General features: G+C 33.2%; 1 protein-coding gene across 2 annotated transcripts in view; it reads left to right on the forward strand.

The window, feature by feature from the left end:
• Positions 1-14,513, forward strand: part of METTL25 (methyltransferase like 25) — a 94,704-nt gene that overhangs the window by 60,298 nt on the left and 19,893 nt on the right. For both annotated transcript variants that reach the window (XM_011374892.2, XM_011374902.2), the window contains exons 7-8: positions 498-527; positions 5,159-5,232. In XM_011374892.2, coding sequence (XP_011373194.1) covers positions 498-527; positions 5,159-5,232 — 104 coding nt within the window. The remainder of the gene's footprint in view (positions 1-497; positions 528-5,158; positions 5,233-14,513) is intronic.

The following is a 14,513-nucleotide window of genomic DNA, read 5'->3' on the forward strand; positions in this document are numbered from 1 at the left end:
TACAGACCATGCAGACCAAAAATATGCATACTTTTCTAAACTAAGCTTTCATCTGTAATTTGTTCATTTTTGTGTAATAAAAGATGATATTATATACTTATAAAAAAGTGGAAGAAGTAGGTTGAAAGTAGTATATGCATAACTATAGCTTTGGATTTATTTGATTGTTTTAGCTACACTAAGAGTGAGCCAAGAATGTGTCATTTTATTTCTTTCCTGTTTTCTAATACTTTCTAAAATTCAATGACTGTATACAGTCAGGGCGTGTGTTTGTGTATATGACACACATACATTATAAATCAGCCTTAAATTATACAAGTATACCAGTTAACATTTCTTATTGATATTAACACTTTTTCATGTATAAACTCAGATGTTATCACTTAATCAGTCTTTTTAAATGTCACTTTTACAAGCCCTTATATGGTATGTTTATAAGTCTTATATGATAAGACTAAATATATCAGCAGTCTTTGTCTTTTTTTTTTTTTTTAAAGGCATTGGAGCGGGTTGCAGTTGGCCAAGGGGTAAGTAAAAGTGTTTACTCTCACTCAGATGATGACATGATAATGTTTTCTCGTAAGTACTCTTCATACCTGACCTGTTGATGAACTTAAAACCTGATGGATTTTAATAAATATCACCTCTTCTTGTCATCTCTTCATACTCAAACTTATACTTTTCTATAAGTTTACTTTAAAACAGAAATGAACTTTCAGAAAAAGTAAATTGAACTTTCAAGAAAACTTCCACCTTATACTCTTGAACTAATGTCTTATTCGTATTATACTGAACAGTCTATAAATATTTCTAAAGAACGCTGTTGCTGATTCTCAGGCTTTTCATGGGCCTAGTTCAAGCCCAGATAACCAATATATAGTATTCAATTTATTGTTTAACTATAATCTAAAACATATTTCAGTTGGTTGTTTTTAACCTTTTTCTTTATTGACTTGATTGGTCATTAGTTACAAGAGCCAAATAGATTTGTACATAGAAACAGAAGTTAAATGTATCCCCCAAATATCCATATAATTACCTTATCCTCCACCTTAAGATTTATGAAACATCTTAGGAATTTTTAGAATTTTTTTAAGAGTTCTTTTTAAGCTTTTCACAAGATTTTTCTTGTTGGACTTAGATTTTAGAATCCTCTTTTGCTTCTCTTCAAGTCTATATAAATTTTTAAAATTATAATTTTAAAATAATAATAGCAACAAGTATCATTTACTGAGTGCTTACTCTGGGCCAGGCACAATACTAAGAGCTTTGTTTTGTTTTTTCTTGCTTGCTTGCTTGCTTGCTTGCTTTCTTGCTTTCTTTATTTCTTTTTTATTATGGTGACATTGATTAACGAAATCCAGCAAGTTTCAGGTGTACAGTTCAACAGTAAGGCATATATATATATATTGCATTGTGTGTTCATCACCCATAGTTAGATTTCTTTCTGTCACCACATATGTGACCCCTTTTACCTACTCTTCCCCCTACCCCCCTCCCTATGGTAACCACTAGTTTATTGTCCATGACTATGAGTCTCTGTTAGTCTGTCTGTAAGAGATTTGTTTTTAAATGTCACTGTCTAAAAATTGATAATAACTGATTTTTTAAAGGCATTAGACCATATTGTTTAAGTGTATGGGCTTTAGTCTCAAACTACTGGTTTGTTTATTGTCTTCATCAGTTACTGGTTTAGTGAGCTTGGACACATGTCATAATTTCTCTGTAGCTTAATTGCTTTATCTGTATAATGGGAATAATAACAATAATAATAGGAATAAAATAATATCTTCCTCATGGAGTTGTGAGAATTAAATGAATAAAAAATGTAAAATCCCTAAAACAATGTCTAACACATGGTAAGTACTCATCATATGTCAACTATTGTTCTGTTATAGGTAATTAATAAGTATGATCATGAAAACAATAGCCAAATCTAACACAAAGGTTACCAAAGTACCATTCAAAGTTTTCTTTATCAATTAAAACATACTTCATACATTGTACAATGAGATAGGCACTATTATTATCCTGTGATACACATGAGGAAACAGTTAAGTAGTGATACTTGGATACACTAAGATTCGAATCTCTGACTCTGGAGCCCAAACCCTTAACTTCTATACTGTGTATCAACTTTGTGGTTTCCTAGGAGCCTGGAAAAGAAAAGAGCCTTTATCATCATAATGCCCCAGTGCTTTCGTATGGTGTTTTTCAATTTCCAAAGTACTTGCTCGTGTTTACAGCCCACCTTATTAAGTGGGTATTATACCAAACTTAATGAGAACTTGATCCACAGCAGAAGTTTATAGTGCGTTCCATCTCCCTTAATTAATTGCAGAGTTCTGACTTCCAGTTTACTGCCCCTTCCACAAGACCTGTAAAGTGCATGCTCAATATATATACTTTAAGGGTGGGCTCTTTCCGCTCCCTCTCATTTAACAGGCATTAAAGTGTTAAGTTGATTTATCACTTGTGAAGGGAAGAAAGTAAACTCTGAGCCACATCCAGTTTATTCCTGGAACAGTCAGGCCACTGGAGACATTGACTCCCTTCCCACTAACCCCCATTTATATTTACCAGGATGGATAGTCCTAGTTATTCCAAGAATGCATATATGAAGGCACTTCATTACTCTCTTCTCTTTCTCATAGGAAATAGCTGTAAAGCTCTTATTTACTCAGGGTAACTGGGAATGATGATTTAGTCTATCATGTTTGTATTTATGCATTCCTTTATGTTCCCTTGTTAAAATGCATTTCTTGGTCTTTTTTGTGGTTTGTCTACAATCAGTTTTTAATAACAATATAAATATAAATTTATTTCTACATTCTCTTGACACAATTCTGTATAATTTTTTTCAAAATCACAGGAAAGAACTTTAACTATTTTAGGAGTTTTATGTAAAAGTCGCATAAAATTAAAGTTCCCATTTATTATAGCTTATCAAATAAAAAGGTAAGAACTTTGTATACCATTTATTATAATAATGCTAATTTTTCACTTCATTCAGTAATGTATTTCCCAAATGCCTTGAACTTCAATAGAACAATATAACAGTAGGTGTTAATATATGAAACGGAATTTCAACATTTTTGTGAGAGAACTGAAGGGATTTGGGGGGAAGTGAGGGACAGATGGCAAAGTAGAGATTTTGGGTACTGCAGAAATGAATTACCAAATATGAAAAAAAAGTCAAATGGAAAATATATTCAGAGATGGGAAGTTTTGAATGAAATGTTTTGGAGTATAACTGTTTGGAATATAGAAAGTTTCAGGAAAGTTTAGAAATCAGAGATTTTTGTCTCGACAAGGAGTTGTATTTGGAAAGAGGTTTTCTATAAGAAGTGTGTCTTTTGAAGGTTATAATTTTAGTGTGAGTACTCAAGTATGTGCATATGTCTGCTTCCAATGAGTTATTTTAGGAGTCAACTTGGGGACTGTGGTATTCCTAACACTATTTCCTGTTAGAATCACCCTCCTCACTATTTCCACCATCCAGAAAAGATATAACTTACATTCTTTCGAAGTGCTCTATCAAGATTCTACAAGACAGACATTCTTCAGTGACTTAAGACGGTATTGCCATCAGGCAAAGACCCAAAAGATAAAGGTTGACCCTCAACTCTCAACTTGTGGTGCTTTGTAGTTTCAGCATCTGGGGCCCACTGTGTAGGAATTTGCTGTTAGCTGGGGGAGAGAGACAATAGAATGGATTTGGGGCCTGAGCACATAAGCAAAATTTATTTTGCTCTAAACTCTATCTGAATCTAAACATATTCTAGCTGAAAATAGATGAAAATAACAGTTTGAGGCTTTGAAGGAGAACAGGAGTTACTAAAGGATCTCAGTGGATACATACATTCCACTGGACTCTATCTTAAAACTTTACCAATTATTGGACAGTTTTTGATTTTTACATTTTGACTTCTCTAAAACATTCACTATTGTTGTTGTCCCTCCATTCTTGCTCATTTTTATTTTTCCTTTTTTTTTCCAGTAATAACTTTGTGTGGAGGCCGGTTGTTGTTGCTAATATTTTGTGTTTAATTTTTCTGTACTCTCAATATTAGGCGTTTGAGGATGTGTATGGAGTTTGATGACTTTTGTAGTTTCTTGGTTTAAGGGTACTTCTTCTATTATTACCGTAAAGTGCTCTTATATACAGTTGACTTTTGAATAACACAGGTTTGAACTGCATAAGTCCACTAATACATGAATTTTTTTCATTAATACTTGTACTCTTCTATCTGTGGATGTTTAGGGCCAACTATATACATTAATCTATACCACTTTTTATAGGACAATTGAGCATCCTCAGATTTTGGTATCCATGGGGCATCCTGGAACCAATCCTCTTTGGATTACCAAGGGATAACTTGAGTTTTGGGGGACTCAGAAATTATACGCAGGTTTTCAGCTGCATGGTGTCAGTGTCCTGAACCCCAGTGTTGCTCAAAAGTCAACTGTGTAGTAATTTTTTACCTTCTGTTTCTGTGAAACTATGATGCTTCATTGGAGCCCTTGTCTTCAGCCATTCCTTCTTTCCTTTGGGAAACCTATGCACCTTCATGGACATGAAGCCTTGTCAAGACTTCAGTCTCTAATCCTATGCCCATCTCAAGGCTCTTCTTCTCAACCGTAGAATAGCCAGCGCTATGATCTTTTAAGCCTCAGACATATTTTTAGTGTGGCCTTACTTAAGGTAGTACCTTCTCTTTCTGGATGTGAATCCTAGATAATATTATCTCTGTTCCACCAGCATTAGGACAAACCCACCTTCTCTTCTCTTTTGCACATATCCTACCTCACTGCTCTCTTATACAGAGCTGACTTGGCTGGTCATGAAAGTCTACCTTTTTAACTGATAAGTACTCCATTTGGGATGTTAGCTCATTTTTCTTTGATCATGCCTTTTCTTCTGCATTCACTATTTCTTTTCTAGTTTCTTCTGTTGTCTTGCAGAATTACTTTCTCAGTAAGAATTAGCCTCTGGGTAACATTTTAACTGAGAATGAAAAAATTATAAACTTGTCTTTTATGTTTCACAACAAAGTCAGGTTTCTAACATTCATTTATGATCCCAACTCTCTGGTACTGATTTGATTTCTGTTATTTATTTGTTTCTTGTGCTTATATATGTCTACATTTTTTTCAGCTGCCTACTGAATCACTCTTCTATCGTGCCGTCCTTCAGGATATTATTAAAGATTGTTATGGCATCACCAAATGGTATGAGGATTTTATTTTAATAAGAACTGTGCTGTTTTGTAAGTGAAATGGTTTTTAGTCTTCAGGTAAATTTCTTCAGGGTCACTTCATTGGTAGAAGCAGCAGCTTTGAATTTGAACATGTTAGTAAGTAACAAAGAAATATGCAGCAACTGTATCTTAGCTTAATCATTATTAAAGTGGGGGCTCTAATGATTCCTTTTTGTCCTGAAAGGTTGTACTGATAAAGCAATGCATGAAAAATGTACTTTAGAATTTTAAAAGTATTGAAATGTTATATATAAGTAATTCAATGAATATAGTATTATCATATGAGCAGGAGTTATGTTTAAAATGTTTCACAACCAGTACAGCCTGACCACTTAACTTACTAGAACAGATATTGACCATCAACAACCATTTTGACCATTTGGGTCTCTACTAGCTTAATAGTAGCTCTGCATATGTTTCGTTTTTGTTTTTATTTTCCCCAAATAATGCCTTGCTTATACAGAGAGGCAAGGGTTAGGAGATTTTTCTATAATATTGGTTCAGTAACTCCTGTACTCGCATACATTTGCAATCCTGGCAAGTTTTATGAATATCTTCTTTCTAATTACAATTTTAGGATTTGGTAGCCATCTGGTTGTAATAGGATTATTCTTCAAATTAAAATAGGGTAATTTTCAGGTTTTCAAAAAATAATCCACACATATTAACAGAGATAGAAGCTATTTTATATTATCTGTTATTTCTTTGTAAGAGAAAGTCAAATTTTTACTGAAAGAATTTGTGATATGTAAGTAACTGCATATATTGGTTTCAATGGCCATTTCTATGTAAATGACTCCTAAATCTGTATCCCAGTATCCATCCTCTTTTCCATATATTTACCAATCTTCAAAATGTCTGTGAGTGAAATTCTCATGTTTTCCTAAAAACTAGCTCTTTCTCTTGAGCCCACCCCAAGTTGCTAACCTTGTTGGAAAAAAGTTACAGAATTATGCAAATCATGTCCACTCAACTATTGACTATCTGCTTTCTTTTAAGACCTCAAATCTGTTCATAAATTTGTTTATTGTTCTCTTAATGACCACTTAAAATCATTTACATTCTTTCCTAAACCTTTTTTCTCAGTTAAAAATTCAAATCTCTACAGTCTTCCACATTCCTGCCTTTCTTTACTACTCAGAAGATAGATGGTATTTGTTATAAGACTTCTTTCATTCCAGAGCTTCATTGACCTTTCACCCACCTTTGGCCATGTTAATAATTGTTTTTTCTCCAAACTCTCTTCCTCATTATCTTCCATTAAGCTGCATTCCTCTAAGTTTCTTTTTCCTACTCTGAACACTTGTCTATTTTCGTTAAGAGTTTTTCTTCTTATTCATCCTTTAAGCGTGTCTAGGCATTCTCTAATGTTTTATAGTCAGCTCATGTTTCTTTATATTTCTTCTTTCACTTAGCAAATAACTGGAATCATGTATCTGGCTCCCACCTCTTTTTAGAAGTTCAGATCCACATTTCTTGTTTTCATCTGAACAGTTTCACTTAACTACCTCACAAATACATCAGATTCAGCCACATACAAAAACCAAAGTCAACTTCCAACCAATTCTGTTCCTCTTTTTTTTCCCACTCTAGACTTCGTAATTTCTGGGAATGGTATGACCATTATCAAGCTTTAGAAATCTTAAAATCATATTTGAGTCTTTTCTTTTCCCATTGTCAAACCATGCATTCTCATTAGTTGCCAAGACTTGCACATGTTATATTTTTTTTACCTAGCAGTTGTTTTTTTGTGTGACACGCAGACTATTAGTTTTTGAATGCATAAGGATATAGTGTCCACATAGGACTATTTCATAGTTTAGTTAGAAGGACATGTGCAAAAAACAAAGAAAATGGTAGAAACCCACATTCAATAACAGCAGACTAGATAATTAGGACCAACCCTCCTTCTGAGAAAAGCTAAAAACACTAGAGGTGTGTGCATGTACATGTGTGTGTTCATTTAAATTTGTTTTTAATTGGTTTGAGAACATCAGAGACCTATCAAGGAAGTTAAAAATTATAGGACAATATCTAGGAGAAGATAGAAGCCAAAAGAAATAAGCCCACTTTTAGGGCTGTATTTTCCCCCCAGAGGCATCTTGAATAAGCAGCTAACTGCCAGTCGACAGAGTGTGCAGAGAGGGTAAGCACAGCTTTCAATAGAATAACAGTACAATGAGACAAAAGAGTTCATCGCCTGCCTAGGATGAGGATTCTGTAGGCCAGGTAAACCACTCATACTTTAAGATAGGTCCCTGGAGATTTACACTGCATGAGTGAGGGTGAACTAGAAATAAAACAGTCCTACAACGGACTAAAGCCCCACTTGGAATCATCTCAAGCTGTGATTAAAGTATTTTAGATTACTGCTTCCTCTAGCTGCCTGCAGAGCAGCTGCAGTCATTCAGTAGTGCTAGAACAGTAGTTATTTATATAATTATACAATGTGTTAATTTCCTTTGCTGTTATAACATTCCTACAAACAGTGTCTTAAAATACAAATTTATTATCTAGCATTCTGGAGATCATGAGTCCAAAACAGATTTCTCTAGGCTAAAATCAGGTGTCAGTGGGGCTGCATGTTTTCTGGAGGAAAATAGGTAATCCATTTTCTTGCGTTTGACATCATCTAGAAGCAGCCTACATATTTTGGCTCTTGGCTCCTTCTTCTATCTTCAAAGGCAGCAGTGTAGCATCTTCAAATCTTGCTCTGACTCTGACTTCTTCTGCCTCCCTTTTTACTTTAAAGTGTGCTTGAGGTTATGATGGGCTAATCTGTATAATCCAGATGCTCTCTTTATTTCAAGATCAGACTAGAAAATTTAACTTCATCTGAAACCTTAATTCCTCATTTCCATGTAACATAATATATTCATAGGTTCTAAAACTTAGAATGTGGACATTTTTGATAGAGCATTATTGTGCCTAACACGTACAAAAATATTAATCTGATTCCTACTTTACAACAAACACAAAAATCAATTCATAGTAGATTAAAAATTTAACTATAAAAGGCAATACTGTTATACTTTCAGAAGATAATATTCAAGAATATCTTTTTAACCTTGAGATAGAAGAATTTCTTAAACTTAAATATAAACTTTCAAGTCTTAAAGTAAAAAATTAAAAATTCAACCACATTAATATTAAGAATTTCTGTTTTCTGAAGATACTATAACAAGAGTGAAAAGAAAAGTGAGTACAGACAGAAACTAATTATAAGATCTGTAACTGACAAAAGATTAATATCTAAAATATGTAAAGAATTCCTACAAATCTGTGAGAAAAATTAACCTATGTAAAACAAAAATTGTGAAAACACTTGATTAGTCACTTCACAAAGACTCTCAAATAGCCACTGAACAAAGGATAAGATGCTTAATCTTGATAAGTAATCAGGGGAGTGTAAAGTAAAACGACAAAGGAATATTATTTTTTAACTATGAGATTAGCAAAAATTTAAAGGTTTAAATATATCAAATGTTAGCAAGTATGTAGAAGAACTAGAACTGCCCATATTGCTAGTGGGGAAAAAAAAAAAATCAACCCCATGGAAAACAAGTTAGCATTATTAATAAAGCTGAAAATGTCTATATAATTCATCTCAGCAGTTCCACACCCAAGTGTATATCCTAGAGAAACTCTTATACATGTGCCCTTAGAGACTTATACAAGAATAATCAATAGCAGCAATGTTTATAAGAGCAAACATCTAGGAGCAAAAAGCTCACTAACAGGAGAATAAATAAATTGTAGTGGAATACTATGTCACAGTAAAAATATATGAATTACAACTACATGTATCAGTGTGGACAAATGTTCTGAATATAAGTCACAGAAAAATTTCTACAGGATGGTTCCAATTATATAATTCAGTAACAAGCACAATTGTATAATTATTTAGGGGTATAAATATATAGTAAACAACCAAGAAAAACAGAATGGTAAACACAAACAAGATTCAGTGCTGTAATTTCTTATGGGGAAGATGACGAAGCATTGATGGGATAGGGAAGATGAGGGGTACGTAGAGATTTCAATATACTGGTAATGTTCTAATTCTCAAGTTTGGTGTTGGGTATAAGGTTCATTTTATAGACATTCTTTAAACCTTGTGCATATTTTATAAATACTTATTTGTTTGTGTTCAATAGTAAAATTTTAACCTCTTATCAGGCTACACATTATTAAGCTACGTATTATACTCCTAGTGCCTATTTCAGTCATCTCATCATACTGATTTAAAAAATTAAGATAAAAGTGATCAAAACCTTGTCCAAAGTTTCAGACAATCTGAAAAAACCAGGGTTATGACTAAGGTCATAGTCCACAGGTGTTTTCTCTATCCCATGCTGCTTTTCTAATTTAAATTTTTGGCATATTTTTAATATGGGTTGAGTTGCATGGCACCTTGTATTAGCATTATAAATCAAGGTTAACTTGATTGAATCTCTAGCCGGCAAGAATATTAAAGACAGAAAATATGATCACTTAATTACTTATGTCACGTTTTGTTTAGTTTTTCTTGTTAACTAAAATAAAATGTCTTCAAGTGATAATATACTGTTTTAGAATACCTGAAGCATTATTCTGAAAGTTTCTTTAAGTACAATTGTTTATGTAGCCCAAGATTGGAAGTAAACTTTGTTCATGGTCTTAACTATGTAGCAATTTTACTCTATTAATTGTCATTGTGATTTAGTGTCCTGTACTTATGTTAAAACTCAGTAATTTATAGAAAATTATTCTATATTTAGTTCTCATCTGGAAATTTTCTAAGGGGAAAAAAAAAATGCCAAAGATGGAATTTCATGGGCTAAAAAATCTCTTAAAACACCTGGAAAGAAGGCAGGGAAAATATTATATATACACAACTCACTTTCTCTTTCATAATGAGTACTGTAAATAGCTATACAAGAAATATATAATTTTCTGATGGCTATAATTCTAAATTACTTAGTTTAATTTTTATTTTTATTCTGTATAATCAAATAGGAAAGTGAAAAACCAGATTGTGATAACTGTCTCACAAAATTAAAGCTAATTATTTAATCTATATTGTGTGGTCCAGATTCAAATGAGCAAGTCTGTATCTTTTAAATACAGTAGTTTGAAAATGTTTGGAGCTCCCTTAAGTGATTGCCATTTTTAGCAAAATTTTATGTTTTGATCTTTTAAGTCTTTCACTATCTACTAGCATCTAAAAGACACAAAATAAATAGTTTTATAAATATTTTGTAAGGATGGAGAAACTGAATTTTGGTTCTTTCTATCCTGCATGTACTCATTTCATAGATTTAGTTTACATCTATTTCACCTTTTCCTAAAATTTCCTGCACTAATGTTGCTTCTTTGGAAAGTTCTACAAGTAAACTGTTCTTACAATTGTATTTTTAGAAAAGAATGTGGGTGGTGTAGGATTCACTTGAGTAGAATTTTAATCAGATCTAGTGTATTCACTTTTATTAAATGAAAGAATAGTAATTCCTTTTTAGCATGCTGACCATGCTTTATTCTGACAGAGGGCCCCTTTTCATCTGTTCTTCAAGTCCCATCATTTATCTTTCAGCAACAGGCATGTCACTTTTCTAACATCAAAATGTTTGATAATTTCTCATCTTTTTACTCAAAAAGTAAAATATTCTTATTATGCCATTCAAGGTGATCTCTAATCTGTCACTAATGTCCTTTCTAGCCTAATTCATCATCCCATTCTTCCTCTTCTGCACCCCAAGCGGCTCCCCATGCACACTGTCCTGGTACACTGGATTAGTCATTTCCCATAAAATTCATTTTGTAACTTGTATGCTTCCTTGGAGCACCTTTATCTACCTGGAATATTCTCTTCGTTTCTGCCACCCTTTCCTCCCATGACCTCTGGCAGGTGAAATCCTAAGCATTCTTTTCTTTCTCACCCTCTTATCCCATAGTATTTAATCTGTGATTCACTGCTTTTATTTAACTTAATAGTACAATTGGTTGTTTGTGTCTATTCTTCTACCACTTAGTGAGCTCCTGATGGCCAGGATTCAGTCTTATTAAATGAAATGATATAGTGGTTAAGAGCAAAGATTCTAAAAAAGCTCTTTTGACCCCAGTTTCCCTCCAACCTCTATACTGTATCTGTTCTTTTCTTTACCAGAAAACTCCTTGAAAGTGCTGCCAATTTCTCTCCCATTTTCTCTTGAATTCCAGTCAGATTTTACTTCCATCATTCCATCAAACCACCCTCTTCAGTGACACTAATGACTCCACGCTGCTGAATCTCATGGTCAGTTCTCAATCCTTATCTTACTTGGCCTGCCATCACTATTTCACTCGACTTGACCATTCCTCACTGCAACCCTTTTCACTCTCATTCTAGAGAAAGCCCCTCACAAGATACTCACCTTTTTCCTCTTTCTCTTTTTTCAGTTTATTTTGCTCATTCTTCTTCCTCTTTCAAACTTTTAAATTGTCAGAATGCTCTTTTCTATCTATACCTCTACTACCTAAGTGATCTCACGGTGTCTCATGGCTTTAAATACCACCTATGTGTTGATGAATTCTAAATCTGTAGTTCAGTAAATTACAGTATTGTTCTTCCAGTTGCTCAGGCTAGAAGTCCTGGAGGTATCCTTGACTCCTGTCTTTCTCACACTGCCTAGATCCAGTTTGTCAGCAATTTCTCTACCATTAAATATCTAAAATTCTACCACTTTCTATCATCCTTAAGGCCACTGACCTCATTCAAGTCATCATCATCTCTCATGGATATCATTGTAATAGCCTCCTAATTGGTCTTCTTCTACTTTGCCCCTTATATTCTATTCTCTACACCATAGCCATGATCGTCCTTTTAATATTTTTAAGTAAGATTTTGCTTAAAATCTTCCCATGGTTTCTTATTCACTTTGAAATCAAGCTAATTTTACTATGACCCATAAAAGCTTACCTAATGTGACTCCTTGTTATCACTCTGATTTTGTTTCTACTATTTTTCCATTTATGTCTATACTGATTTTTTGCAATTCCTTAAAAATGCCAGAAACACTTCTACCTCAGGGCCTTTGCATGTGACATATCCTCTGCCTGGAATACACCCCACCAGATATCCACATGGCTAGCTCACTCTCTTTAGTTCTTTACTCAAAATTATCATGTCTATGATATCCGTCATCCACCATCACTCTTCTCTAACATTTATCTGCTTTCTGTCCTCTATCATCAGCTTTTCATCAACTCTTTTCACTAATATACAACATATTTTACTTATTTGTTTCATTGTTCATCCCCCCAGCTCAAATGATGTTTTGTTTGTCTTGTTTTATTCACTGCAACTGGTAGAACCAATAATCTGGCTCCACAGTATTTTAGAAGTGCTTTTGGAAGAGGATAAATCAGATTTTGATTATTCTATAACAGTGTTCTCTGGATCGTTGTCCTGAGGAACAGTGATTCTGTAAGAATACTTTGAGAGAGAAGAATTTCTTAAGTAAATTCTTGATGTAATATCACTCTCTTTTAAGATTCCTAGTGCCCATTTATATTTTAAAGACAACTAATAGTTTGGTGCTAGACAGCTGACTGTAACAATTAAGAGCACAGGAGCTCTACTGCCTGTTTTTAAATCACAGTTCTTGCTGGGTAGTAACACTGTCATTTTGGACACATTACTTAACATATTTTTGCCTTGGTTTTCCCTTCTGTAAATTGAGGTGAGTAAATACTAAAAAGAGATGTTTTGAAAAATAATTTAATATCCATAAAGCGCTTAAAACAATCCCTGGAACATAGTGAGTGATTGCTATTATTATTAAAAGAAATCTATTTAACTTTGTTGAAACCAGTGTTTATTTGTTCATACAATCTTCTCTCAAAACTATATACACATTTAGTTAATATTTGTAACATTCAGTCTTTTATGGGACATACTCTTAAAAAAAAACAGAAAAATCTTGAAAATAATTATTCTCACTCTTCCTAGGACCTCAGTTGTGATTTATATGATTAATTTTCTATCAACTCCAAATGAAATAACATAATAAAGTCCTCGTGGATATTTTCTTTAACATCACATATATTGACAGTCAACTATAAAATACTATGGAAGATTCTTCTGAAATATGAATATTTTCTAAAATTTAATATTTTCTGTCAGATGCAGTAAGTTCAGTCATGCTTTAATCCATACTAGGAACACAGTGCAGCATCCTTTCCCTTTGGTTACTGGCGTTTGCTCTCCTTTTGCTTTTTTATGTCACGTCCACTTGACAACAAAATTTCCTATACCAGTAAGACTCTAAATGTGTTTTTTAATTATTTCGGATTTATTGTTACACAAATACTTATACATGTAGACAACATAAATTACAAGTTTTTATTTTAAATTATTAAGCATGAAGTATAAAACTGTAATGGAATGCATTTCCTAAGAGATGGATGAGGTACCCTTTATAAGTACCTTTACTAAAGAGTAAAGGATTATTTTGTCTCTGATGCTTCAGAGGATCTTCTAAGCCCTGACTCATAGCAATGCAGGATAGTAATATGGGCGAGAGGTGTGCCTTTCTTTTGTCAAGCTAAAGCAGAAACAGGTTGTGTAAAACTATCTAAACTACAGGCATCTACACAGACATATGAGCTTTAGGAAAGTATATATATAAAAAAGTAGAGGATCTGGAAATTGATTTCTTTAAAATCATTTCAACTGTATACTCCTTTGAAAGTCTTTGTAGATCTTTCATAGCCATATGAAGATCACACTTTTAAATCATTGCAGTTAGCCTATTATATTCCATGGTAAGTGGTCACTGCATATCTGTATAAGCAGTGAGTGAAACCTCTTAAACAAGCAATAAGTAAAACCAAAACTTTTAACAACTCAAGATACTTAATTTAAAAAAATACCAACACAGTGATATTACCAAAATACTACCTTACTTAACATTTCTGTAGCATTTTAATTTTACTATTATCTTCCACATGAATTATAACATTTACATCTTTCCATTGTTCAATGAATTAGATTTTACCTTCATTTCACCTCCATTTTCTCATTGATGAAATTAAAGCTCTGAGAGGTGATTTGTTCACAGAAGGTGGAATTTAGAACTTTTGACTCCTAATGGTACTATAGAAACAGTACTCTTACTCTTTCTCAGGAGAGAAGTAAACAGTGTTTGGAAGCAGTGCATTAGTCTTATCACAGCAATGGCCACACATTGTTTATCACGATGCTTGTGCTTTCTTTGCCAAATAACTAAGGGA

Source organism: Pteropus vampyrus, unplaced genomic scaffold (assembly GCF_000151845.1).
Source record: "Pteropus vampyrus isolate Shadow unplaced genomic scaffold, Pvam_2.0 Scaffold9, whole genome shotgun sequence".
In the NCBI taxonomy this organism is placed as follows: domain Eukaryota; kingdom Metazoa; phylum Chordata; class Mammalia; order Chiroptera; family Pteropodidae; genus Pteropus; species Pteropus vampyrus.